The 27571-nt window shown below is 41.1% G+C and overlaps 2 protein-coding genes across 5 annotated transcripts in view; both read right to left on the bottom strand.

Annotated features, from left to right (window-relative positions):
• Window positions 1-7882, bottom strand: part of galnt2 (UDP-N-acetyl-alpha-D-galactosamine:polypeptide N-acetylgalactosaminyltransferase 2) — an 87447-nt gene extending 79565 nt beyond the window's left edge. Inside the window, exon 1 of the mRNA XM_012880997.3 lies at window positions 7363-7882. Within this exon, the coding sequence (XP_012736451.1) occupies window positions 7363-7458 (96 nt within the window). The 5' untranslated portion in view covers window positions 7459-7882. The remainder of the gene's footprint in view (window positions 1-7362) is intronic.
• A 6414-nt stretch (window positions 7883-14296) lies between these two features.
• urb2 (URB2 ribosome biogenesis homolog) overlaps window positions 14297-27571 on the bottom strand; it is a 46426-nt gene continuing 33151 nt past the window's right edge. For all 4 annotated transcript variants that reach the window (XM_036136560.1, XM_036136561.1, XM_036136562.1 and 1 more), the window contains exons 10-12: window positions 21597-21693; window positions 18753-18886; window positions 14297-14932 (exon numbers count right to left, since the gene is read on the bottom strand). In XM_036136560.1, coding sequence (XP_035992453.1) covers window positions 14735-14932; window positions 18753-18886; window positions 21597-21693 — 429 coding nt within the window. In that variant the 3' untranslated portion in view covers window positions 14297-14734. The remainder of the gene's footprint in view (window positions 14933-18752; window positions 18887-21596; window positions 21694-27571) is intronic.

Here is a 27571-nt window from a genome sequence, read left to right as displayed (position 1 = left end):
AAACACTTGCTGCTGTAAAGCAAAAGCTGTTTTTCTACAAAGCATTGACTTGGGGGAGCTGAAGTCCAATGCACAACACACTTTTCAGGTCTGTATTTGTTAAGAAAATACAAATAATAAAAACGTATCCCTTTCCCTTCTCTTCACAATCACACTCCGCTTCAGAGTTTATGCAGGTTTCATTCAGTCATATTTAAGACTTTCTAAGACTATGATTTGAATTCAAGATCTTAATGAGTTACAAAGATTTCAATAACAAACTTACCTACTCTGGAACTCAAATTACATCTTAGGTTGGTTTAAATTAAATGTGTCATCTTATGTTTGTGGTCATGTGACCTCGGCGCGTTTCCTTTTAGATTATCTGACCACAAAGCCTTTTAAAACGGTAGAGCGTAAGCTTTTTAGAGATCCCCGTGTTAAGCCAACCCCTATTAAACAAACACTTTCTAATAGTGAAGGAGGTAAAACACATAAGGTAACATGCATTTTGATTTATTTTGTGTCATAAAAATGATACAATGACTTCAATGTACCATTTTAAGATGTATAATGTATAAATATAATGTAAGAATACAGAAGATTTTAAACCCTAAAACTGAAATATCCTTTAAGGGGCATAAAGATCCTGCAGTAACCCTGCGCTCTGGGTTGGTCTGAAAAAAACAATAAAATCTAATAAAGTCTGTGGCTGTAATGTGACGAGCTGTAACCAAGGTCAGAGCACATTTATGCTCTGCTTTGCATTAGACCATCATATAAAATCCAGATAAAATACAATGAGCTTTGTGGTTGCCACTTTTTTTGCATAGCGCTGTGCAGGAAATACATAGATCCCTCCCTGTCTACACTGTAAGCCCGTGTTCAGGTAAATTGTGTAAATGAAATCAAACATTAGGAGAACATTTTGTCCTACAGTTTGTTTTTGAACTCTGAACAGAACCTGGGAGGCTTTTCTTCTTGTTTATTTTCTTGCTACTCCAGAAGAAACTCAATGAAGAATGTGGCAGCAATCGGTTTGCGTTTTCAAAACACCTCATTAAATTGGTCGGCACACTCCGGAGAGGAGTCAGGCGGCTGCTCCCAAACAGACGAGGGTTTTAGCCGTTTGAGCGTCACGCTTTGATCCGAGGAGCCTCGGCGGCGGCGGCGGCGTGTGACAGAGACGAAGACGGAGCCAGCTGAACTAATTCTCCTCACAGAGACGGGGCCCGTTTGAGATGCCTTTCAGAAGAGGCCGTTTGTCTCCGCTGCCGTGACCGAGCGCATCCTGAGTGATCGGGATCAGCAGTGACACGCCGGCATTCATCCTTGTCAGGTGGGACGGAGGCGGGCGGGCGGGCGCCGTGTGTTCCAGGGACCAATAAGAGGTAAACGGCGGTCAGGGTCGAGCCTCGGATGAGTCTAGATACCAAACGCTAATTGGAGTAAATTTCTTGGACATATTAGCAGAACGAAAACCCCAGTCTCTGCTTCCTGTGTACCGCCACACAGTCTACAGTTAAAATACCAGGTAGTAGTAATGTGAAAAAAATGAGACTATGCAACATATTTCCTGAACTTCTTCCCCCAGAGGTCTCCTCAGGACCCACTGTCCTGCATGTTTCAGGTGCGTCTCTGCCTTTGCACACCTCACCTGGGTGATTATCAAGCCTCGGCAGTCCTCGGTGGCTGCTGAGGAGCTCATGAAATCATTTGATTCAGGTGTGCTGAGGCAGAAAGGCGTCTAAAACATGCAGGACAGTGGTTCCTGGGGACCAGGGTGGGAGGCCGAGGCAACAGAGTCGACACAACTCTGTCCTCAGGAAGAGTTCGTCTGAATAACCCAGAATAAAACGGTACGCTCTTCTAACAGGCTTCCCCTGATATTTTCTCTGTCGCACCTCTCAGCAAAATCCACCAAACCTTCCAGAGCATCAGGAGGTATCGGTCAGGAGAAGAGTACAAAACAGCACAAGGCTTCAGAAATACAGCGGAATACAGTGAAGATAGTGGTCATCAAACAGAGATATGGTGCAACAGTGATGTTACGAGACCCAGACTTCCCTTGGAAATTGATAAGAAGGTGAGGGGAGAGCGTCTAGAGAAGCTGCCAGGGGGGTCTGCCGCTTTAAATGATCTGTCTGGTAAATACTGGCTATGTAGCACATGTAAAAACGACCTGCAGGACCCCTCATATAACCGGACTCTGGCGTGGAGATGCCAAGATGGCAACAAAAAAACAAAAAACATCCAAAGCCTGCTAAATTTTATTATTACATTTTATTTAAAATGCAGTCTAAAGAAGCCCAGGTTGGAGTATTTCATCATAATTTGAAAAGGTGCGTTTGGTACAGAAGCAACAATAATGTAGCCACAGATAAGAACGGCAGGGACAGCATCATGCTGTGGGGGGGGGCTCAAAAGACAAAAGATCGGTCAGTTCATATTTCAGCAACCAACACATCCGAATCTGTAGGGTTGTCTCCAAACTGCCTTCAACATCTAACAGTTTAGGAGCGTTTTTTTGCAGAGAACAAATAGCAGCGGGAGCTGTAGTGACATCGACCAATGCTTTAACACAGCATTGGCTTAATGATGTGCACACTTATGCAAACTAAGACTTTGCTCGTTTTTTTTTTAAATCGAGCTGTACGTGTTATACATCACCTTAAAAAGGTGGAGTAAGTTCTGTAATGATTCATCTTGGTCTCAAGTTTCTCGAGTCAGGGGTTGATGCGCTTTTTATACCCACTATAGAACAACTTAAATAGTTGCCATGAAATTGACCTAAAAAAAAAAAACAGAACCGACAGCCAGGACTCCAACAGCGCTGATGACGATGTAATTGACACCAAAAACACATCGACTCAATGTCAGGTACCCAAAAAGAGTGAGGTGCTAAAGAAGCAATGGTTTATGGGATTATTACTTAAATAAAAGCAAATAAACCCCCCCCCAGGTAAATATTTTCAACTAAGATGTATTCAAACAAATATAGTCGGAAAATTAACTGCGATTTAAAAATCCAGAGAAATCAGAACATTTTAGGCTCATAATCCGATTCGTCCGTTAACTCTGCTTCATGACTGCAGGAGGAAGTCATCAGCCGTTTCGGTTTGATACTTGAGGGTGTGACAGAAAAAAAAAAAAAAAAGACACTTTACCCGCGCCGCAGCACAGTCGTTTAAACTGATTAACCGTCCCGCTGTGTCAAGACACCTGCCAGGCGCACCCCTGTCATCCATATTAACGCTCCTCGCAATCTAACACCCGGGGAAAGTTGCTTATCTGGGCGTGTCGCTCCGATGCTCCGGAGAACCTCACCAACAAACAGAGAGAGAGAGAGAGAGAGCAGGGCTATCAGCCTAATGGAGAAGTAAAAAGGCTGCTGTGGCGGACCGGAGCAGAGCAAACACGCAGAGAGACTGATAGGACAGGATGGGAGACAGGTGGAATACACACAGGATGTTCGCACGGCCTCACCGTGTTTGCTGTGCACACAGAAAACAGCCGATGGTTCACACGTTGTTTATCCTGAGGCACGATACGTTTCATAGCTGGATGCTGCAGGTGAGATGATGGAAAACACAACTCTGTGAGGAGAACTGACCGGCTGCCGGTTTATTAGGTAGGCCTGGGCTAAAAGTCACCCAGGCTGAGTCAGGGAGAGTCGTTCTGCGGGCTGTTCATTGCCTCAGGTGTTTGCCTCAGGATACCAATTACTTTCATTATCGATCGATCTGCCAGGTGGGTCCTCGGTTAATCTGAGAAACGTCAGAACGTGGTGGAACGTGTCGCAGCTTTCAAGGCAACGTGCTCGAACACCGAGATGCAGTGGATCAGGGTTTTCCCGGCCAATACCGATTTGTGGATTTGTTTTTACCCATGCCCATTTGGTTTTCTATCCTAAGGATTATAAGACCTGAAAGAGAAAAAAAAATGTGTGCATGGGATTCTTTGAAAGAAGCTGTAGTTTGGAATCCAGCAAAAAAAAAAAAAAAATGAAGGATTAAAAATATCTAATTAAGTGCATTCGATGCATATAATTTACAGGTTGAAGAACAAATCAGATCTGACACATAGGTACCTTTTATGACAAAGGTCAGACACGTGCTTTGACGGGTAAAGTCTTGTAATTCCTTCATTTTCTGTGAACTTAAAGTTACCACTCCCATCAAAGTACATGAAGAAGGTTTTTTTTTTCTGGACCTGGACCTGATCTCCTATGGTTGAAAACACATCTAAAGCGGTCCATAAGCGCCTTGGCTAAAATTAATGATATAAATTATAAGGTGGTAGAACTGTTCCCTGCGCAGCAGCAAGGTGAATGGGTTTGAACCCCGGCATGGCATCTTTGTGCTTGCTCTCCCCGTGCATGAGTGGGCACTCACCGGGTACTCCAGCCTCCTCCCACAGTCTTAAGTAAGTCAAATGTTAGTTCTATAGCACCTTACACATACATTGATATCACAAAGTGCATCACAGGAGCAAAAACTATTTAAAAACACCAACAACAACAACAAAAAAAACAAGTCTTTAGACGTTTCTTAAAAGATGCCGCAGAAGACCGTTCCAAACTACTCGGAGACACTACCTGAAAAGCCCGATCACCGCGGTTTTTTTAAGACGGTCCGAGGTACCGGCAAAAACGTTTGAGTCGACAACCTTAAAGTATTAGGGGGAGAAAGAGGTTTCAAAAGATCCTGTCTATAAATAGGAGCCTGACCATGGATTGCTCTGAAAATTAAAGCCAAAATCTGACCAAATCTGTATAATATGATTGAACTTGACTTTGTAAAGTGCCTTGAGATGACATGTTTCATGATTTGGCGCTATATAAATAAAATTGAATTGAATTGAATTGAAAAATGTAAAAACCTATCCTAACGTGCAGAGGTAACCAGTGCATGTTTTAGGTGTTTCCCTGCATCCTCACACCTGTCTTGAATAAAAAGGCGATTAACAGGCCAACGTAATGCAATCATCTGGTTCAGGTGTGCCGGAGCAGAGACGGCTGGCAGGACAGCGGGTTCTGAGGAACAGGGTTAAAGTCCTCTGCTCTAAATGGCTCTTAGGTATGAATTGTTGTGTGCATTATATCCTGTCTCTGTTCCACTGAAATGGGCTGCCGATCTGTCCAGGGTGAATCCCGCCTCTCACCTAAAGAGAGCCCCCCTCACCTGTGAGAATAGGCAGGTGTGCAGTAGTCCTTGGTAGGGACGCCCTGTCCTGCATGTTTTAGGTGTTTCCCTGCCTCAGCAGGCCTCTGCAACTTTAATGCAGAGGTCTCAAACTGAAATCCTGGAGGGCCGGTGTCCAGAAGCTTTTACACGTGTCCCTTTCCCTACACACCTAAATAAAACTACCTCACTAGCCCTTAGTCAGGGGCACCATCCAATATTCTTAATAATAGCTCCTGTTCTTTGACCTTTCATGGGGTCAACAGTAAGAACACTACTGTGGGGAGCAAAGGAGCCTCGGACCGCTGTGCCCAATTCAATTCAATTAAATTTATTTATATAGCACCAATTCATGAAACATGTCATCTCAAGGCACTTTACAAAGTCAATATCAATCATATTACATAGATTGGTCAAAAATTTTCTATATAAGGGAACCAGTTGATTGCTTCAAAGTCCCGACAAGCAGCATTCACTCCTGGGGAACCGTAGAGCTGCAGGGAGAGTCGTCTGCATTGTCCATGGCTTTGCTGCAATCCCTCATACTGAGCAAGCATGAAGCGACAGTGGGAAGAAAAACTCCCCATTATCGGGAAGAAATTCAGACAGCCTTTAATTCCGACGTCGTCATGTGACGGAAACACACATGGATATTCCAGTCAAATCCAGGCCTAAAGCATGCCAAAAATGAACTACAAAGTGTACACTCTCTGCCCTCCGCACATTTTCGTTAATTTTCGTGAGGTGGGCTGTAAACACAAAGGATTGTGGGATTCCTTATGGCTCCTTGGCACCGGTAAGGGACATCACAAGGTTCCTATGCTAAATAAGCCGCGGGTGGAAGCACACGGGCTCCTTTTCCTACCTCCTTCCTTCCTGACAGCACTATTCGGACAGCACTCATCATGGCGACCGCTGACGCACTTCTGCTTTGGCTAAAGAGTCCTTACCGAATGGAGGTACTCGGACGGAGCCAAGCTCTGCTAATGAGCTCATATTGGAGTCAGGTGAGACAAGAGATGCTCTAAAAGCTGCAGAACACCAGGCCCTGGAGGACTGACCTGGCCAGCCGGACTGATCATGTCCAGCACTCCAGTTCTGTACATGATCAATCTGGGACTGATCCATCTGAATCCTTTAGGGGAAAGGAGGGACCACCGGCCCTGGAGGACTGGAGTTTGATACCAGTGTGCTGGAGCAGAGACATCTAAAAAACGTGTAGGACAGCGGGCCCTGAGGACCACTGGTGTAAGATATACACATTTTGTCCTGATAATAAAATACCTAGACAGAAAGCAATGAATCTGAAAGTATTTAATCACAGAAGGCTGTAACAACAAACATAAGAAACGAATTTCCAAAGTTTAAAGCATAAAACGGAAATCGGAGCGGTCAAATTAAAATTCAAACACAGTCTCAGCATCTCAATGCATCGGCTCGTCTCCTCCATATGGAGCTTATTGCGCAGCCAGGTCCTTGGAATCACAGATCGGTACCGGCCAGAAGAAGCCTGATCGGTGCGTCTTCAGTTTTAGAATAAACATTTCGGACAACACCGGCCATCGGCAACCCGATCTCCACAGAACCGCGCATTTTTTCGCTGCATAGGGAGGCAGAGCATGTTTAAAGCCCCCTCGGATGGCTGACGGACTAAAGCAGCGGACTTCCTGATCTCTGCCCAGAAAGCGGCAGCTGGTGCCGACGCGCTCCACGGGCTCAGACGCCCCCCCTCCCCGGCCCCGGCGGTGACATCCACCGCTCTGCGTGCTCGCAGACGCATTGTGCTTAGAAATGAGCCCGGAGGACCACCACAAAGCAGGGGGACCGGCTGCTCGTTGCAGCTCGCCTCTCCCGCCGCGGCCGCCTGAAGGGCGACCATCGGTACCGAGGAGGCGGAGGAGGTCGGCCGCGGGTCCGCGCACCCTGTGCAGCCCGTCTCCATACGTCTCCCCCCTCCCCTCCACCGAATCAATGCCAGCGCGCCGACAGCAGCAGGCCTTTTAACACACAGCTCACGGTGCCGGGGAACCGCACCATCCGAGCCCCAGAAAAAAAAAAAAAAAAAGCAGGAGGAAGAACCGCAGCAAATCACGCAGCGGCTTCATCCTGGAAGAAACATCCATCCATGGCGCACGGCCGGGGTGGACCGTGCAAGCCAGAAAAAAAAAAAAAAAAGGCAGTCTAGGAACGGAAACCCTACCTTTCGGCTCAGCGCCGTCCCCGAGTAGAAGTAGTAGGCTATTCCCAGCACCCACAGCACCGCAAAACACAGCAACACCCTGGATCTCCTCCGCATGGTTGAGGGGCTTCGCTGTTCTCCCCGTCCGCCTGTGCTGGTGCTGGTGCTGGTGCGTTCCGCGGCTCCCCGCTCCGCTCTCTCCTCGGTGCCGAAGACGCTGCTGCTGCTGTGTCCGTGCGGGGCGCTTCGCTTCGCCGTGCGGCTTCGGCAGCCTTTTCGTTCAGTCGGCGAGGGGGAGCGGAGAGAGCAGGAAGCAGCGAGCCAACATCAGCGAGGTTAGAGGGTAAAGGCTAAGCGAGTCTAATCCAATCAAACGCCGGCTCACGCAGCCTTGGAGGAGGACCAGAGGGGGCGGGTCGAGTTGTGCGGTTCCGCGCCGGAGGTGGTGGAGGAAGTCCCGATTGGGAAACGATTGTTGGAACCGTTCAGATGTGGCTGAAGGAACACGGCGAGGGAAATAAACCATGTTACATTTTTTTCCACTTTCCATGTGTGGCCGATAGGGGCGCCAGAGACACTTTGACACTGGGTTAGAAGCGGCGAATAAAAGATTAATGCAAAAAAAAAAAAAAAACTCAGGTGATATCAGGTGAAGTCTGCACATAGAGATTTATTAGAGAGACTGTAATTATGGCAATTTTATTTAATTGTTTCACAATCTAATTGTATTTTAAAAGATATTGAGATGCTGAATAATTATAATTTTATTGTATGCAGTCAATGTATTTTTTTATGTTGAAAGACAAAGTGGATATAAGCGCTTGCAGCTGTGATTGAGAATTATTATAGAGAAAGGAACAATTATGGGGAAAACCGCATCCCAGTGAATCTAGATGTAAGGTAATTTCAGCGATTCAAATCAAAAAGGGAAACTCATTATGTGGCTATTGTGTCTTAAAGCTAATGAAAAACCCAAATTCCTTTTCTCTGAAAATGTATAGATTGTTTTCTATTTGAAAAAGTTTTTTTTTTTTTTTTTAGCAAAGACGTGACATGTTATTGGACTACAGCATCGTGGAAAGACTGTCAGGCAGTCGTTAAGTTAGTGAACGTTTATTTATATACCACATTTTCACAGAGTCAGTGTCACAGAATACAAAGCGTTGTACGATAAAGAAAAAAACTATCCAATCATAAATGCATTTCAACTAAAAGCTTATTGGAACAAAAAATGCATTAAAAACTCATTAAAACAAAAACTCTGATTAAAACTCTGTGGGAAGATAGTCAATGGCACAGGATGGGTAAGCAACAAATAATCACTGCTGAAGAAGGTGGCTGTTCCCAGAGCGCTGTGAACAAGCCTCTAAATGGAAAGGTGAGTGGAAGGAAAAAGTGTGCTAGAAAAAAAGAAGCGCAATAGCAACAGAGATAACTGCAGGCGTTTGAAGCATGCCCCATTAATGAGTTTGGTAGAGGGTCAATATCTGAGTTGTACCTGTAGTCAGTGTTTCAAGGGTTACTATAAACAGACAAATCTAGAACAACGGCTCCAAGTGTTGCATTCCTGGTGTAAAGACGCCCACAAAACACAGACACCATCCGCAGGGTACCTGGGCTGAAAAGGACAGAACTGTTATTTTGTTTTCATTAAGGAATCAGAGCCTCAAAAAATCTCCAAATCTCACAGAGAACTGCAGCAAAGAGTAGCATCCTGGGTTCATCGTTCTCCAAAACAACCATTTGATGAAATCTTTGAGCCAACTGGTTGTTTTCAGAGGCATGCCAGTAAAAAAAGGCTTTTCTGTATAACTTTCATAAGCATCTATTTCTCCCTCAGACTGAAACATATAATTGAGCAAAATAAATCAGTTCAATTAACATTGAGAGCTTGTGGAGGCCCGCCTGTCAAACTGCAACAGGAGAAACAACTGAGAAGGGTAAAAGGACTCTCCGATGCTGTGAAGTAGTCCCAAAAGTTAGTGTCAAAAAGTCAGAGGAGCCTTCCCTTTTTAGTTCAGTTTGATCTCATCCACTGCTTTTTAAAATCGCATCAGAGTTTCTGGCCCAAAATACATCTTTTGAAGAAAATACACAATAATTTTGACCAAACAAATATGACTTTTAAATGAAAACATATACTAGTACAGGTAAAAGCTAGAGGCTACTAACAGGAAACTATAGGTCACACACATCTACATTGACTTCAGTAACTGTAAGACAGAGAAGATTAGGCAAATCATATTCAGATGGATATCGTTGATAAAGAGTTCCTGAAAGCATTCAAAATTCAGTGAGAAATTCTCACCTTTGTCAAGCTTTCAAAGCTCACTTGTGTTTCCAGGAAGGAAGCAGCCAAAGTATGACCTTTTCCATGCTGCAATGGCAGCAGTGGTCATAAAGGAGACTTGCTTTGTTTTTGGCATTTCTTGGGATAGTTTGAATGGATGGAAATCAAATTTGTAAAGAGAAATAATAATTAAAAAAAGGCAACAAATATGCAAACATAGCGGAAGTGAAGCAATCTAGATTAAAAATATTTCTCTTTGCCACATTGCCTGCACTGAAATTATCTATTTTAAAACCAAGAATGGTCTGAAATATACTTTGGTCTTTGACCATGAACACAAAATAATAATAAAAAAAATGGATGTGTCACGTCTAAATCAACGTTATCTGCTGCCACCATAAAAAAAAAAACTGGAGAGGCATTACAAAAGTGTAGTATTTAAATCTATATGTTAAAGACAGCGCATTTCCTCAAACTTTCCCAGAGCCATGCTCTTTGGTTCAAAATCTATCTTCAGCCGAGAGTCTGGACCAGATGGACGGCTCATGTACACGGCTCTGGAAGCGTGAGCTGGATTGTAAAGGGATAAACTCTCTGACATGTACTGCAGAGTCAGGCCATGCGGGGCCTTGCAGGCAAATATGTGAGCCTTAAAAGTGATTCTGATGGATTTCGATCTAGACTTTGAGGGATTCTACATGAATGTTAATATTTTGATCTAAACAAGTTCATTTTAGCTTTGGCTGCATGTTTTAGGTTGTTGTCTTTCTGGAAGGTGAAACCTTACCCTAGTCTCAAGTCTTTTACACGCTCTAATAGGTTTTCCTCCAATATTGCCTTTCATTTAGCCCCATTAACAATAATAATAATAATAATTAATAATAATAACAAGGCATCAGAACAGCATGATGCTGCCACTGCCATGTTTTACCGCGGGAGTGATGGGATCAAGGTAATGTAGAATGTTATTTTTCCTCCACACATTGCTAATTACAAGTAGATGAAGATGAACAGTATTCCATGAGATTTTCCAAGCTTGAGATAGTTTTATAATGTAACATTGTTTTAAATTCTCCACAGCTCTCTCCTTGACCTGTCTGCTCTGCTCCTTGATCTTCGTGTTGTCGTTTGTGCCCTAATGTTCTCTAACAAACCTCCAAGGCTTTCAGAGAACAGCTGCATTTATAATGAAACGAAATCACACGCAGATGGACTGTGTTTACTAATCACATCACTTTAGAAGGAAATTAGTTGCACTGGGTTTTGTTTAAGGGAAATAGAGCAAAAGGGGGAAAGTACAAATGTGTGCCATTGTGTTAGAATTCCATTTGTCAAACAAAGAAAGTGTATCTTAAATTTTTATATATGGATAAGTATTATTTTAATGCTGTGAGTCACTTTCCTGGTGTGCACACAAAGATTACTCTTATTCTGAAAAATGAAAATAGGAATAATTTTGCCCCCACTCTATAATTATTGGGCTGGTCACATCATACATCAAACCTATGACATAGTATATAACAAGACAAAATGTACAGTATGTTCTAGTGTTAATAAAGGCACTGCGTTCTGAAAACCAGTAGGAGTTTATTTAAAACGGTTCACTCTGTTTAAGATCTCAGCAGCTGGTGTTTAAATATGCTGCAACATTTTATAAATCACCGTAGATGAGAAAAATGTGCTTACAGAACATAGTTTTACTGTAGGACGACAGTATTCTATGGAAACAAACTCGTTTGAGGATGAAAACGGAAATTAATAAAAAAAAAATGCCATTATTTGTTCATGAAAAATCCTTGCAACCACCAACAGCGAAACCAATTCTACATACATTTTAAAATAGCCTGTATTTATTGAATAATGCTCATAATGTGACTACAAATATAGCGTCTATTAGAAAAAGTAGCAGTGCAGATTTGTAGTTGGTCAGACATGATCAGATACTGGCTGCATATAAAAATTATAAATGATACTAGCTGTCAATATTGAAATGAGAGCGACTACACATCTGTCTTATGAGGTGTGGCTATATAACCATAAATATGTCACATCCACATCTAGTTCTAGGGAAACATAACTTTGGGTTCTTGGATGGCGTGTTTCGACATCTGAGCGCGATGGATTGTAAAATCTGCTGTTCCTCATAAAAAGGAGGGCTTTCTCTCTGCACTGGACCTCAGGACGTGACGAGTCAGTGGCTGAGTCAAAGGTTGATCATTTTCAGGTCAGCTGCTCACTGTTGGGTTCAAGGCAAACATGACTCATGGAGGTACTATGTAACCAGCCAGTTAATCTTTAAAAACATCACGAGACTGTGCGTAGTTCTTTAAGATATGAGAAAATAAGCACAGATTAGATTTTTATCCGTAAAGAAGTAAATATATCATATAATTGATGTAGTTTATTTGTTCAGATTGGCTACAAGATTTTGTGAATTTGTCTTTACATGTTGGACTTTGAACCTTTGGGTCTTGTAGCATTTTCCTCACCCTCATTTGCTGTTGATCACTTCACACACGCAGATACAGTTTCGAAGACGACCCCGCTGAGACTGTACTTCCTGTGGCAACTCAAGAAGCACAGCCTTCCACAGGACCTACTGGTCATCTTCTACACTGCCATCATTTAGCCTGTCCTGACTTGGCTCATCACTGGGTGGTTTGGCTCATCCACAAAACAGGACAGGTCCAAACCACAGCGCAAAAATCTTATTCTATAGGCAAATAGTCTTATTTACCTGCTCAAATCAAGGCTAAATACACTCATTTCAAGAACATTTTACTTAACTTTAGTTCCCTTTTTGCAGAGGACTCTAAAACCTGGCGACACAGAAGAGGTACCTTGCACCAGGCTGTCTCTCTGATGAACATTAACAGTTCAGAGTACCCAGGTATAAATGTATTTTATATTTACACTAAAAACTTTTGTTGTACTTAAACTTTCTTAATTGAGAGCAAAGTGGAACAGAAATCAAATTCCTTGTTGAATGAACCAAAATGGGGATTAAAGCTGATTCTATTTAACTGAAATATAACAATATTCCATTAAGCTACTGAATACCGTGTAAATACATCCTTTGAATCAGATAAACAATATAACCTCAATATAATGTGTGCAGTGGCAGATTTTTATGTGCCAGATTTGGTTCACTATCCAGGGCACCACGGTCTTAATGGGGTGGTGTGAAAACAGATGAGCTTTCCCAGTTGTACACAGGGTTAATAGTTAATAGAGTTAATAGTTGCACCTCAAACAGGTGAAACAGTAAATCCCAGTCAATAGAAAGTGGATTTCACCCTTTACTGTTCACACGGTAAACTCTAAGAAAATTTGGTCCTAATTTAAGCTTCCTGTTATTAAAAGGCTATTTGCTTGTTGTTGTTTTTTTGGAGTCTTTGATCAGTTCTAATTTATAATCTATAAATCTAAACTAGATTATTCCAAAACCAGAAAAACAGAGCATGCCATTCTTTGCTTTTTTTTTTTTTTAGCATCATTAAATGCCTCCAGCGTCTGCAGTGTCGCCATAGCACAGGAGCAAAAAGCTGACTAAAATCATGGATTCCTTTTCCGGGTTTTCTTCAAAACACAAGACCAAAAAAAATTAATCAGGAAGTGAATGCTGAAAGGGCTTTATAAACTTTCCTTTCATTAGTTTATTATTGCCTGACTAACATCTGTGGGAGTTGAAAGGATCGGTTTACGACATGAAAACTCTAACCATCACTCGCGGTAAGACTTTCTATCATTATCTCAGATGATCTTATCGAAATACAACCGTCAAATTACACCGAATAAACACAAAGCCCCTCGGAAATGCTGTACAATGACAGGTTTAAAAGCATGTGCAAAGCGTCTTTCGTCATAAAGAAATTTTCTAGTTGTTCAGCGTCTCAGTAATTGTAAAAAGACATGTAGCATAAAAGTAATTCAAAGTGTTCATTGTGTCCAGAGGGAATTAAAGGAAAAGTCAGCACCACTGACTTCTAAATGTTTTTTTTAAAGGTCTGAAACCCATAAAATGTTATAAATTTGGTAGATGATCAGCTTCTTATTCAAGTCACACTGCTGCGTCACTCTAATTATCCGTGTCATTTCTGCCTCTGAACATGAATGAATGGAAAGAGTTGTGGGAATGAACTGGAAACAGTTCATTCCTTTCATTAATTTATGTATAAGAGGATTAGCTTTGGTACAAAATAAAGATGCAGTAATCATCACTTCCTTTGATTATTATTATTTTTATGTTATTATTATACAGTGCTGTGGAAAGTTATTTGCTCCCTTACAGATTTTCTCAGTTTTCCTGTCATTAAAATGTTTCCGAATATCAAGTTTAACTTCAGGTAAAGATAGTCTTTGGAGACACATGAAACAGTTTTCAAACGATTTCATGTTTTAATTGAAAACAAAGCTATCCAAACAAACCTGGTGAACGGGCTGTTGCTGAATCATGAAATAACTTCATTCTAATTCAGAAGCAAACCCCAGTCCTGATTACTGCCAAACAAACCTAAAGAGCCAATCGCTTAAATAGAATCAGTCTGACAACATGAAGTAGGCCAAAAGATCTTAGAGGCAACACATTATCCCGCGATCTAAAGCAGTTCAAGAACACAAGAGGAACATTGAGATATATCATCCGGAAAACAAAACTCACGGAAATTTATTTAAAACTTTATTTTTTCATTCAATGAAAATAACATACATTATAAACAAGGCAAAGGTACAGACGAAGAAAACTCTTGATATAAGTATTGATAGGTTACAACTCATATTTACTAATTAGATAACAAAAAACCAAAACATAAATTATACAGATTTTTATAAAAGGAGATCTGATAGAAAAATCCTATAGTCAAATATTTCAATTTCAGCTGTCTTCTAAAGCAAAAACATCACAGGCCCCTTAGCCTGATCAGTTAAAATGTTTGTAGACGTGATTTAAACTGAAGGGAATTGCTGTGACCCTGACGTCTTTTGACTGTTGTGTTAGAATCAAAAATAGAAAAAGAAATGTAACGTCAAACTTTTAACCTTTCTAAAGTTCTACGTGACATTATGGCACATCATTTGTCTTTAAATCAGGTTGTTTTGGGAGAATCACACGGTGTACTTGTCCTCTCCTTGTCTCTGCGTTTTGTGGTAGTGGATGTAGTTGCTGTGCAGCTCGTTGAACACCTCTCTGACCCCTGCGGGCAGCCCGGCTCTCAGAAACTTGATATCCTGCTCCATGCACAGGTCCAGGATGCAGTAGATGCCCTCAGTCAGATGCAGTTTGACGTCTGGTCGCAGCGTAACCTACACAGGCAGAAAATACAGATCAAGAAAGGACATCAGAGGTGGTAATGTGGTAAGGGGAGGTTTCTGTTTAACAAACCAGACCTTTACTTCACCTGAAGTTCAATTTTAGTTGGTATAGGGCAGGGACCTGCAACCTTTGAAGTCTAAAGAGCCATTATGCCTACAGTCCATTTGAATTAAACTCGTTCAGAGCCGCAAATGTTGCCTGGGTTATAATTTTTGATAAAGATCTACTGTAGGAAATCTGTTGTCATTGTTAAAGAAACGCCCTTTTATGTCTATTTTGAGGTTTAAAAAGAGGATGGATGGGATGTTGAGATTTGTGGATAATGTACAAAAAAAATCATAGTTTCCAATATAATGAAAAAAATATTGATTTAAAATTAAATATTACTGGCACTCTTAGCATCATTCTGTTGTGAAAATTAAAAGCAATTATTCCAAGAAAAAAAACAGCAAAAACCTGCATTTATTATTATTACATTTAAATACCATAATAAAAATATAATTTGAAGGCAAAGTTATTAAGAGCCACTGTGGAAGGTCCAAAGAGCCACAGGTTGCAGACCCCTGGTATAGGGTGAGACCATGGTTTCATTTACAATACATTAATACTTTCTGCTTTTAAAAAGGTGAGAAAAACCTTTTCCAGAAGAATATCAACATTTAAAAACACCAAATCGCAAGAGAAGCGAATAAAAAAAAACCTGGACCTGAACTACACATTATGAATTATAAAGATTATAAGAAATGTCATGCCGTTCTCAGCATGACAAACTAGTGACGTTTGCTCTGTAACTCTGATATCAAATGCAGGTCTGGCACTCTACATTTACCTGTGTGACAAAAGCAGAAGTGTTCTCAGCCAGCAAGACAACAAACACTGCACTGACTGGTTTTCTACTCCAACAGCAGGCAAACGCACACTGGTCGAGCAACAATCATGGTGATCGGTGAACCCTCACAAGAAAGCCTGCCGGACATTTCATAGCTTCAGCTTATTCATCTCAGATTACACTCAGGTGTACAGGTGGCATAAACACCATGATGCAGTCTGCACCTGCCACAATCTTCAGACATTTGTCATACACGTGGGCTGATCTGAGCAGTCAGTACTAAATGAATTTAACAGCAGGTTCCTAATATGAGGAAAACAAGCTGTTAGGTGTCACCACAACCACCAACCTGCTGATGAAACGAGATGTGTAGTTTACAGAACCACCAAATGCCTCATTATGCTATTACACCTGTGTCAGTTTCTCACAGGTGTGACTTTACTGCTGGCTTTGCTGGTTTCTGTGCATTTAAATGTTTTTGGTAACCTACCTTTCGCATTATTTCCAATATTGATGTACAGCACAATTTTAAGGTTCTTTTTATAAAAAAAAAAAACAACAAAACTGGAGGACTTGGGGTCTATTTTATAAGCGGGTGTACGCCACTTTCCATAAAATACAAAAATTGGGATCTATAAAAAACTGTGCGATCCTCACGGCGACTCTTATTAATCTGGGATTGAAACGAGGGGGTGCTATCAAGGATGACACCCGGACTCTTCACTTGAACGGATGGGGAGACTGGGGGAGCTGTTAATGCACCGAGAAAAGTTATTAATTATCGAGAGGGTAGAATTGGTGCCCATTAATAACATTTCTGTTTTATCTGAGTTGAGTTTGAGGAAATTTGAACGCCAGAAGTAACAAAAGCAGGTTGGAGACAGATTTTTTTTAGTTGGATGAACTGAGTGCAGCTGAAAAGATATGAAAAGAACAGCAAGAGGGGGATATCTGTGATGCCAATAGAGGAGGGTTTTTGGAGGAGGATGGAGTGTGAAATGGTGTCAAAGACTGCACTTAGGTCAAGAAGCATGGGGAAGGATAGAAGACCGCAATCAGGTGTCAGGAGGAGGTCATTGGTAATTGTGATTAGGGTTGTTTCAGTGCTGTGTTGGCGATGTAAACCCGACTGGAATGGCTCATATAAATTGCTTTGGGTTACATTACAGTCCATACAGCTCAAGTGCGAGCCACCATAATTGACAAAGACTCCTGGATAAGTGTTGAAACATTGTCAGAAAGAACTGAGTGAAATTCCGGTTCCCTCCGACTTAAGCTTGGTTGCTGTTGCGATGACCCGGAAAACTGAGAACTTGCTCAGGCATACGTCCATTTGGCATATTGGCAGATTCAAAGACAAGGGTAAACATTCCCAATCGATCCTCACAGTAAAACAGTGCCGCCAAGTTCAGTTGGATATGCCAACTAATAAAAATATCTGTGTTTTTTTTTATCCAATGAAAATCTGCTGCTTTCATTGAGCCGCTGACTGATCCATCATAGGCAGCATGCATGTGGCGACAGTGGAAAGGAAAAACTCCCCTTTAACAGGAAGAAACCTCCAGCGTAAAAGGCCATCTGTCACGACCCACTGGGAGGTTCAAGACACCCTACACACGCCAAAAAACAAAAAAATACAAAAACTCCGGAGTACTTTTTGTGTTAAAGGAAAACTTATGAGTTAATGGCAGTAGTAACTCCTTTAGTGGATTCATCTAGGAGATAAAATGGGTTTGCAGGAGTAAATCGTGCTTGATTGTCATAAAATATGAGCCATTGTGACGCCTGGTTGAACCAAGATAACTCTGAATGACCTCCTGCAGGTGGAAATCATTTACTGGAGTCATATGAACACATTTCCTTACAACACATTGTGACTAAATGTATAGTTGAAAAGTGACTATGAAGTGAAGAGAACTGAGAAAGATGGCTGCTTTTCAAACCTGAGACAGTGACCAAAGAGACCGGAAGTGCAAATGCAGGAAGTGAAAACTGGGATAATCCCATATTGACAATCAACGGCCGTGGCTTGATTTGTCACACGTCGATGTGCCCCTGGGCAAGGCACTTAACCCCAAGTTGCCTACCGAGCTGCGTATCGGTGCGATAGGGTGAATGCAGCTCTAGTGTACAGCTTTGAGGTCAGTATGACTGGAAAAGCGCCATTTAAGTTCAGACCATTTATATTTACTCCACTGTTTCACAGCAAATCTGCTTTTAGTTAAAAAAAATCTCAAAATTTGTTAAATTGAAAGACAAGTTTTATGATCTTTTTTAGCTGCACTCCTATCGAATGACTCCTGATGCAACAGTGGGATTTGATTCTAAAAGAGATCATTAAATTACTTTCACCTTACAAAAAGAGCACATTGTTCTTTTAAAGCCCTAATAAAAGCATACATTAAACCTTTATTAATTACAACAGCTAGTTTAAAAGACTCCCACACATTCTGCAACCTTCCCGCTTTCTTTCTTCTCACAGAAACCTCTTAGAAAAAGGCTGATTTGTTGGCGAGTTTCTGGGCTGGAAAGTGCTGATTCAGGCGTCATGTTAAACGCAGCCTGGCGGCTGACGGGAGCCGCTCTATGAAGCCAGACATGACTCACTGGACTGAGGGAAGACATCCAGCCTTAAACTTCACTCCTGCACACAAAGTTACACTAATCCTCCGCCCGCTCCGTGCCTTTTGTCAACATCTGCAATTTGGCTACTGGGAATATTTCCCTCCTCTAACTCCAAGCGTCAGTGTCTCAGTCAGGGTAGAGCTGGTGCTGCCTTAACACTGGCATTTATCATTTACACACCAACATTTGCAGAAAATGACCAATGATAAGACTGTGCTGGCTTTGTACTGTAAGATGAACTGATGTGTGTGTTGTAGCTTAACTGCCCTGTTACTAAATCATAAAACTGGAGATTTATGTGAAGGAAATCCTGCTTAAAGACACAGAAGACAGTCATTCAGGGCTTGAGTGTGTACCTTCTGCAGCTCCGTGACGTACTGAGCCACCATAAAGGCTGGCAGTGCAGTGAAGCTTTGAGGTGTGGCAGCGATGTGAGAGTACATCCTCTCCGTCAGCCTGGAGCACTGCAAATACACGTCGCAGTCGGCACCTGCAGAAAACAGACTTCGTGTTCATTTCTGAGCTGCTTCTGAGGCGCATGAGGCTCGTCTGCTCCGCCTATGCAACCGAGAAATCGGGTTTTACTTTTAAGGGATTACGTCGGCCAAAGTAGGTCCCTTTGTTCCTTTAAAGCACATGAAGGAATAAAATCAAATCAAAAGGCTCAAACACAGCAGGTCATGAAATCATCAAAAGCAGAAGGCTCTTTTCAAAGTATGTTTCAACAAGCACTCTCACTTTTGGGGGTAAAAAAGTACGTCCGTATGTGACTAATTTGAAATCTTGTTTCAGATTAAAAGGAAATGATTCCACCTTGTGGAGCCTTTCAAACACTCTTGAGTGAAAACCCCTGATTTGATGGTTGAATAAATAATTTTCACATGCAGTAGCTGAACATTTCTCTTTGATGCTGTACAGGCAGAACTCTGCATCAGTTCACAGTAGTCGGTTACATTTAGCGGAGTTATCCAACAGATTCTTACAGTGGGTCTTTAATATATGGGTGTGTTTTTTTTCTGTCCTCGCAGGAAGGTTTGCGGCTGTAAAGCAGAACTGTATTAGAGTTGAACACGACAGGATGGTTTAAAACAGAGCTGCATCTTTAATTGATGAAGAGGGTCCAGAGAATAGATGGATGGATAATCTGAAACCAGGGTTTCTGCAGGTGTCCCAAACTCAAATTTAGGACTTTTTAAGACCATTTTAAGACCTATATGAATGAAATTTTAGACCTTTATTCTGACATACAGAAACATACATATATTTATTTTTTCTCCTTTTAGTTTGCTTTAACCAGAAATTAACAAAAGACACAGTTTCTGTTAAAGTGGTACTTCTTTGTTATACACAAACTTTGTTGTTGTAATGTCATTTCCTATCTATTATGCCTGCTGTGCGATTAGGAGGTCAAATGAATATAATACAAACAGATATTAACGGAAGGACTTTTGTTCTGACAAATATACATTACCTACTGTAGGCATTGTTTTCATAAGTTTTATGTAGAAAAAATAGATTTGGAAGTTTCTTCTGCATGAATTAGTTTTTTTGGAACTATGTTGTTTTTGTAAAACTTATATGTTAGTCTAAGATTTCCGAATTTGCACATAACTTTATACATTTCTCAGTCTTGTTATCTTATTTTTAAATATTGAAGCAGATTTTATGAACAGTTACTACTTAAAAAGCCATTTTACCAAATACCTCAATAAATATAATAAATGTGTCGTGTGTTCTTGCTAAAAGAAAAAATGGCTGTTACATGGCCAATGAGCTGGACTCCATCTGTACTGTACCTACTTACCCAACTTAAACTTAAGACTTTTAACTGGTTCTTTTGCTGCCAACTTTTGCTAAATTAGCATTTTCCCATTACAATGGCATCACTACTTCTTCTGTTTCCGAATCTGGACCAGAAGTGGACGGATATGGACTAACCAATAACACCAAAGCTGATTGGTTGGCTGTGAGTTTTTAGTTGTAAATATATTTTTAAAAAAAAGGCACAAATTCAGAGTCGCAAGAATATTTTATTGTACTATACAAGGTAGCTTTAAATGGGTAATCAAATAAAACATGATAATTCTATGAATTTAAACCTTTTTAAAGCCTTAAATTTCTATTTTCATACTTAACACTTTTCAAAACCCGCAGAAACCCTGGAAACGTGTGGCACCCCAGTGTTCAGCTTTTTGCAGCATCTAGCAGGTTATCTTCTAGCCTGCACTGCCAAATGTTTAGCTTCCATGCCACTGCTGGGAAAAAAAAAAAGTTGCCCCACAGCATGATGCTGCCACCACCATGCGTTCAGGTGAATGTACTGTGTTAGCTTTTGTTTCCAAGCACACAATGTTTTGCATGTACCCTACATGACTTTTGTTAAGCTGCTAATGGCCTTCTTTTGACAAAAGCTTTCATCTTGTCTCATAGGGCAGATGTGTGGCGCGCACAGCTAAGTTGTCCTGTGAACGGATTCTCCCACCCGAGCAGTGGATCGCTGCAGCTCATCCAGCGTTACAACTGGACTGCTTAGTTATTTCTCCGTTTAATCTTCTTCTTCTTGGCTGCTTTGCTGGTTTAGGGAGACAACCGTGTCTGGTCAGGTTTGTAGTTCTGCTGTAGTAGTACCATTTTCAGAGTAAAGACAGACAAGAGCTCACTGATGTCTTCAAAGCTTTGGGGTATTGCCTTAGATTTTAGCGCCGACTTAAACTTCTCCACAGCTTTCTCCCTGACCTGTCTGCTGTGTTCCTCCAGCTTCATGATCCTGCTTGTTCACTAATGTTCTCTTACAAACTTGTAATCGTTTTAGAGAACAGCTGATTTTATTCAGAATAATTAGGGCTGATTAAAGTGGCATGCCACGCCTTTCAGAGTGAATCATTTTGAAAACCGTGTATCCGTTTCCTTCTGATTCCCATTTACAGGCAACCTTCTGTTGCTCTATCACATAAACTCCTAATAACCAACTTTGAAGGTTCTGGTTTTAAGGTGGCAAAATGTGGAAAAGAGCTACGAAAACATTGTGTAAGGCACCGTGTTTTGCTGATTTGTATGTGTGGTAGTTGTTTTAACACAGTTTTCATGTCACTCTTTTTAATTCATACACTTATACCTGCTATTCTACATTTTCACCAATGACACGACACATTTTTTGCTTTAATGTCTGTTGTGTTTAAATGTCTGTTGTGTTCAGGTACCTGCATCGGTGTCGCCTTTCTGCCGACCCTCCTGCATGACGGACGCCACCAGCCGATAGAAAACGTTTAGGAAGGATGGAGCCGCCTTGGGGATCACCTGGAAGCAAACAAGTATGTCGTACACCAATCATTCAGTCCATGCTCCTTTGTTTTTGGTAATGTTTATTATACTGGAGACTACCACAATTTAACAAAGAGGATATTGCTAAACTCTTTGTAGAGGTGGTGGTAAATATTTCCATGTATTGGCAACACTATTGTTGACTGGTAAACTGGAACTAATTTTATATTAAAAAAGGAAAACTAGGTTAAGAGCTTTTGAAAAATAAATAACTGCTACATTTTGTTTTTTATGGTTTTATGTCCTGAATTGTCAAACTCAGTTCTGCTGCTCCATGAAGCAGAAATATTAAACACACAACACCTGTATTAAACCTTTAATGGAAGGCTGTACGAACAGGTAGATGGGCAAAAGCATGGTTGGACAGACAGAAAAAAGGATGGACGGAGGGGCAGAGAGAAATCTACAGATATGGATGGATGGAGGAAACCTTCTTAAACTTCATTGTGGCATTTAAATAAATACCCTGACAACATGAAACTGTGGTAAATTTACCTAAAGTTAAAATATGGGCGTTTCATACCAGCCCAAACCGAGCTGTAAGCTTACTCCCATTTCCTGTCCTCTCCCCCAGGCTCTGCTCCAGTCCTGCTGTGGTCAGATGGAGGCAAAGAGCAACAGGAAGAATTTAAACGAACCAGGGATGAAGTCACCGGCCCAGGTTGGAGCTCACCAGTTGTTTCCATTGACTTAAACATGCTCCAGGCATCTTAACGGCCTCCTCCAGTCTCCTCTCTACATCACACCGGTACTTCTGCATTTTAGACCAGATCCTACTGCGTCCCGATCCAAGCAAACACTTTAACCCACCATTTCAAGCTTTCTCCATTTCCACATCATCCCGTCTCTTCCTCTATAAAACGTATTCTGCTTTCCTTTCTCCTGACAAACATCTGACAACACTTAACTGGTTCCTGGTCCATTTAACTCAAAGCAGCTGCCTCACTTCAATTCTGCTCAGTCCTTGTTTTTGAAAAACAAAAACACACAAAAAAAAGAAACACACAATTTCTCATCAGCACAAAGACAACAAGAGCCGTTATATTCCTGGAATATAAAGGCTCCCATTTCAGAATAATGTAAATGTTTCAGTTTAAGGGAAAATGCTCTTTTTAACTGAGCCTTTGGGGCAAAACATGAACTTCTAGAGTAGCTGAAAAATGTGAACATCATGAGGTTTCCATGCTCATAAAGCACAACTATAGTGAGCTGCAATATCCTCTGGTAGAAAGCGACATTCCTGTGTGGAGTATCCCGAGGGCTCAGCGGCAGCACGTACCACATTTTCCTCATATTATAGATTCAAAGCACCATTCACCTACACTGGCTTCCAACACATGAGAGCAAACGATTGGTCTCATATGCAGGACACAGCTATGGAGGTGTGTTCATAAAATCAGGAAGATTACCAGTACAGAAACAGGTGACAAAGAAAATCTTAAAAAGCCACACTGATGTGAAAACCTGACTTATTCAAAAAGGTGATATTTGTTCGTCTGACCTGTCTCTTATAACGGTCGTCTCAAACTACAATCCTCAGGGGTCGGTGTTGTACTACTTTTAGTTGCGTACTTGCCATAGACGCCTGAATCAAATGGTTAACCTCCACAGGCGTCGTAATAATTATGTGTGAAGGGGTTGTGTCCCCTCCACTTTTGAAAGCTATCTGATTGGACCCTCTCACATTTCCCAAAAGAATCCATTCCACTTGATTGATAGGAGAATACTTATACGTCTGAAACTCCACTCCGTGTTTTTCCGGTTACCCACAACATCTCACCGCACAGCTGCTTTCTCAAAGCATAAAAAAAACTTAATGGCAGCTGAAAACTGGGTAACATCAGTCTCACTGACATCTCGCTGTGTTTAACATTTTCTTTTTTAAAACCTTTTTTTCCATGGGTCATGTTAAATGACTGCTTAACTACACAAATACACATTTAGAAGTATTCAACTTAACAATGCTTTATTAGTATGACGCGTTTGCAACCCCCTGATCCCCCCCAACACAATATACATCAGAAGATTCCCAACAAAGAAGTGAAAAGTCAAAGTTTCCCAACAGGTAGGTTGTTTTCCCCAAATGTGATGTTTGTGTAGTCAGTTGTAGGTTTGTCACCGGTCCCGTAAAATATGGATTTGTCCTTTATTTGTTTAATGTTGCGTTCGTTTGGAAGTAACGTTTGTATTTGATAAATTATAACTAAATTGATACTTTAGCAGTCTATAAACTCATTGGGTTCGGCTGAAGCGCTATGTGGGGTTATAACAGTTTTAAAAGGGTCAGCTGGGACTTAGATATGGAGTCATGGCATTTCTGAATTTAGTTTGCTTTCTGATACAACTGTTTATAGTTGAACAGCCTTGCCTTTTCATGTCCAGAAAATGCAGGCCTTTTAAATCATTCTATATGTGACAACAGCACCCCTTGCTGTTTGGTCTGTATAAATAGCATGACGAATACTAGGGCTGGGCGATAAATCGATTTAATCGACTCTTTTGAATTTGCAATTTATGAAGATTTCGTATTTGGAAATTCAAGATTTTTTTTTTGTCAATGCAAAAAATCTATATATAAAAATCAGTCCTGAAAGGGGAAATTGTTTGCAATGTTAAATATATGGTTAGGAAAATATATTGTGGAAATACTCTAGAGAGGTAACTTTTTTAACCCAGGGTTTAAGCTACATGTATTTGATCGTGGCGCACCACCACACCGAACTAAAAGCTGCCATACTTTCAGAACCAATTCAAAAATATATGTTCAAACAATGTAAACGCATATGAAATAGCATAGCTACTGTATATTTGTGCACTTATTCTACTAACAATGAAGAGTTCAAAACGAATTTAAACAAGTCCACACTGGACTGAACAGTTGATATAGAAAAAAAGCATTACAAAACATGGCAGAGGCAGACAGATGGCTTAGGCGTGGATGGCTGCCGGTGGGACGGGGACAGAACCGGTCGAGTAAATTCTAAAGGCCGCTACATACGCCACGTAGAATGTTTTTTCTTGTAGTCGGGGTGGGAAGAACACGAAAAAAAGTTTGTTTTGGCTCTGTCAGAGACAATAGGAGACACCTTCTGTCACTTTTTAATCCGATTTTGATGGATTAAAAGTGGGCGGGGCGATTAAAAAGGGGCGGGGCTTATTTTTTAATTGACCTTTTAGGTGATCACATGATCCTCACGTGACCCTGCTCGTGACCCTCATGTGACACCGTATCATTGACCCCTACCGTGACCTCCATATGACCCCACCACGTGACCCCTCATGTGACACCCTTAATCATTATTAAATTAATTATTCCTTTATTAATTGTATTATTATTATTTTCATTTATATTCATATCATTAATAATATTATTACTACTATCATTGATATTATAGTAATTATTTAATTCTGTTACGCATACCCAACCTTATTTAGTAGTATTATTGTAATCATTTAAAGTTATTTATAATTATTTAACTCCGGTATACATACCCAATCTTTTTATTAGTATTATTATAATTATTTTGAATTATTTAATTCCGTTACGCGCACCCAATCTTTAAGGTGGGAGGAAATCAGTCTTTGTTTCAGCCGTAAAAGCAGTCAGACTCTGAATACTTAAAGTTTCAAAATAAAGATTAAAAAATAAAACTATATAAATAAGCTTCCCCATCCGGAATCTGTAAATAAAAAGCTCAGGGTTCTCGCTCAGCCCAGAATCCTGCGATGCAACCCCTCAGCTCTCCCTGTAAACAGCAAGCGTTACTGATCGCTTACCAGTTGCAGCTTACAACATAATAAGTCCATACACTCTACAGGTCCCTGTCAGTTTGAGGGTCATAAGTTCACTCGGTCAGTAAGCAGTTAAAATAATACTCAACCTGTTCGAAGCGCCGCGCGGGAGGAGACACAAGGGGGGAGATCTCGCTTTCTCTCAATCATCTGACCCCTCAACACAAAAACTGTGTCTTTCTCTACAACCCTCGCGCTGTCATGCTTAGTATTTATAAATAGGACACCCTGTCACAAAAAAAAAATCGACAGGATGTTGTATTTCACGCCTTTACGTATCCTAAAAATCCCCATCACGCGGACAAACACAATGCCTGTATTATCAATAATGTATATATAAGGCCCCCTTCCCACCTAACTGAATGCATGCACGTTGACTCCTCCGAAACATGTCAAAAGACATTTATGTGTGAAATGTTTATTTCCCCTTTATTATAACTTTTTTGTTACCATCAAGGCTCAGTATAAAATTAAGCATTGTAAAAATGAAAAATGATTTAAGTTTTTGGTGCTTACTGCTGTTTCTTGTTCTTCATTCAATTTTGCACAAATATCCTATTTCTCATCCGTACCCCTCCCCCATTTCCGGTCCCCTCCCCCACTCTAGGAATTCAAAACTGACACAGATTCAACAAATAGGATCTTCTCACCAACATGGCAATCAAAGGCGGGGCTTACCGGTCGATGGTTTCTTCCGCGCAACTCCAAGACAGGCTCAAGATAAAACAACTCCGGTTATTTTTCTGCTTGACGCATGGCGTGACAAGATGATAGCAGACCGGATGTCAACGCTGTTCTGCAACTGTTGCAACTGGAGAGATGTTTTGGGTGATCAAGAAAGTGGTAGCTTTTTAGACCCGCCCTCCTCACAACACCCGATACCGCCCCCCCTTCAACGTTAACCACACCCCTTCTCAGTATAAAAAAACAACCGGGCAGACCGATCGGAATATCCATGCAACTTCACTGACCAGACTTCTAACATCTGAAACCATGAGGAACTACGCGGGCAACGGTTTGACGGTCTATGGGCTGGATAGCGAACCTACTCCACCACCGTCTCCTTCAACCGCTCAGCCGCTAAACCGCAAGACTCTACGTAAGCTTTGCTGAATACGAATCCTACGTGAAAAAACCTCCGTCCCGCATCTCTATACGGTGAAATAGAGGATCCTTAATCTTTAATCCTGATATAAAGATTAATTCAGTTTGGCGGGACAACATAAAGCGTCTTAATAGTGCAGCCGCTCACTCTCTTACTGATCACGACCCCAAGTTTCACGAGATCTGTTAAGGAGGGGAGGAGTTGTGTCAAACACGTGTGGCACTGCAGGAAGGGGGACAATATCGATCTTTGCTGACTTGCAGTCAGCAAATTCGTGCAGGGCATTATCTTATCATTTCATACATCTAACAGCAAAACCGTCACTTTCAACAAGCATGACATCCTTTCATTGTTAGTTAATAAACAAAAACACCGAGCCTCTCTGTTATCTTAATCAACAGACTGACTGGTCAGCGTAGACATCATACTTCCTGGTTAACTAGGGAGCCGAACAGGAAACCTCCCCCCTTATCTCAATAAGCCACTGACCACCGCAGCTCAGTAAAAATCAAAACGGTCAGTAAAAGTCATTACACTGGTAGAAGTCACGCCTTTCTTATCCTACAACTCTCTTAGTTAAAATATAGTTGTTGTTTTTGTTTTTTACCAACTCTGAAGGCAGCCATCTCTCTACAGATTGTACTAATATTTGTCCTGTCACCTGTACATGTCCTAACTATGGCTCTTATAAACTAATGATTGTTCAGACAATTAATTGTGTAATTGTTAAAAATGTACAAATTCTGCTGATTCTTAACATAATTACTTAAGCTAATTCTATGAGTAATAGAAATGAAAAAAAAGCTAAATCGGTGAATATTTCACTCTGAATAAAAAGGCTAAATCTTCAACTAAAAAAGTTCTAGGATCAAAATGTTAAAAGTTCAGCCCTTTCTGGTGGACTTGCAAATGCAGTGCAAATGCATCTGTAGTGAAAATAGTCACAAAAAAGTATCA

Source organism: Fundulus heteroclitus, chromosome 4 (genome assembly GCF_011125445.2).
Source record: "Fundulus heteroclitus isolate FHET01 chromosome 4, MU-UCD_Fhet_4.1, whole genome shotgun sequence".
Classification (NCBI taxonomy): Eukaryota; Metazoa; Chordata; class Actinopteri; order Cyprinodontiformes; family Fundulidae; genus Fundulus; species Fundulus heteroclitus.
Note: the sequence above shows the minus strand (reverse complement) of the source record. Positions and strands in the feature narration are given on the sequence as shown.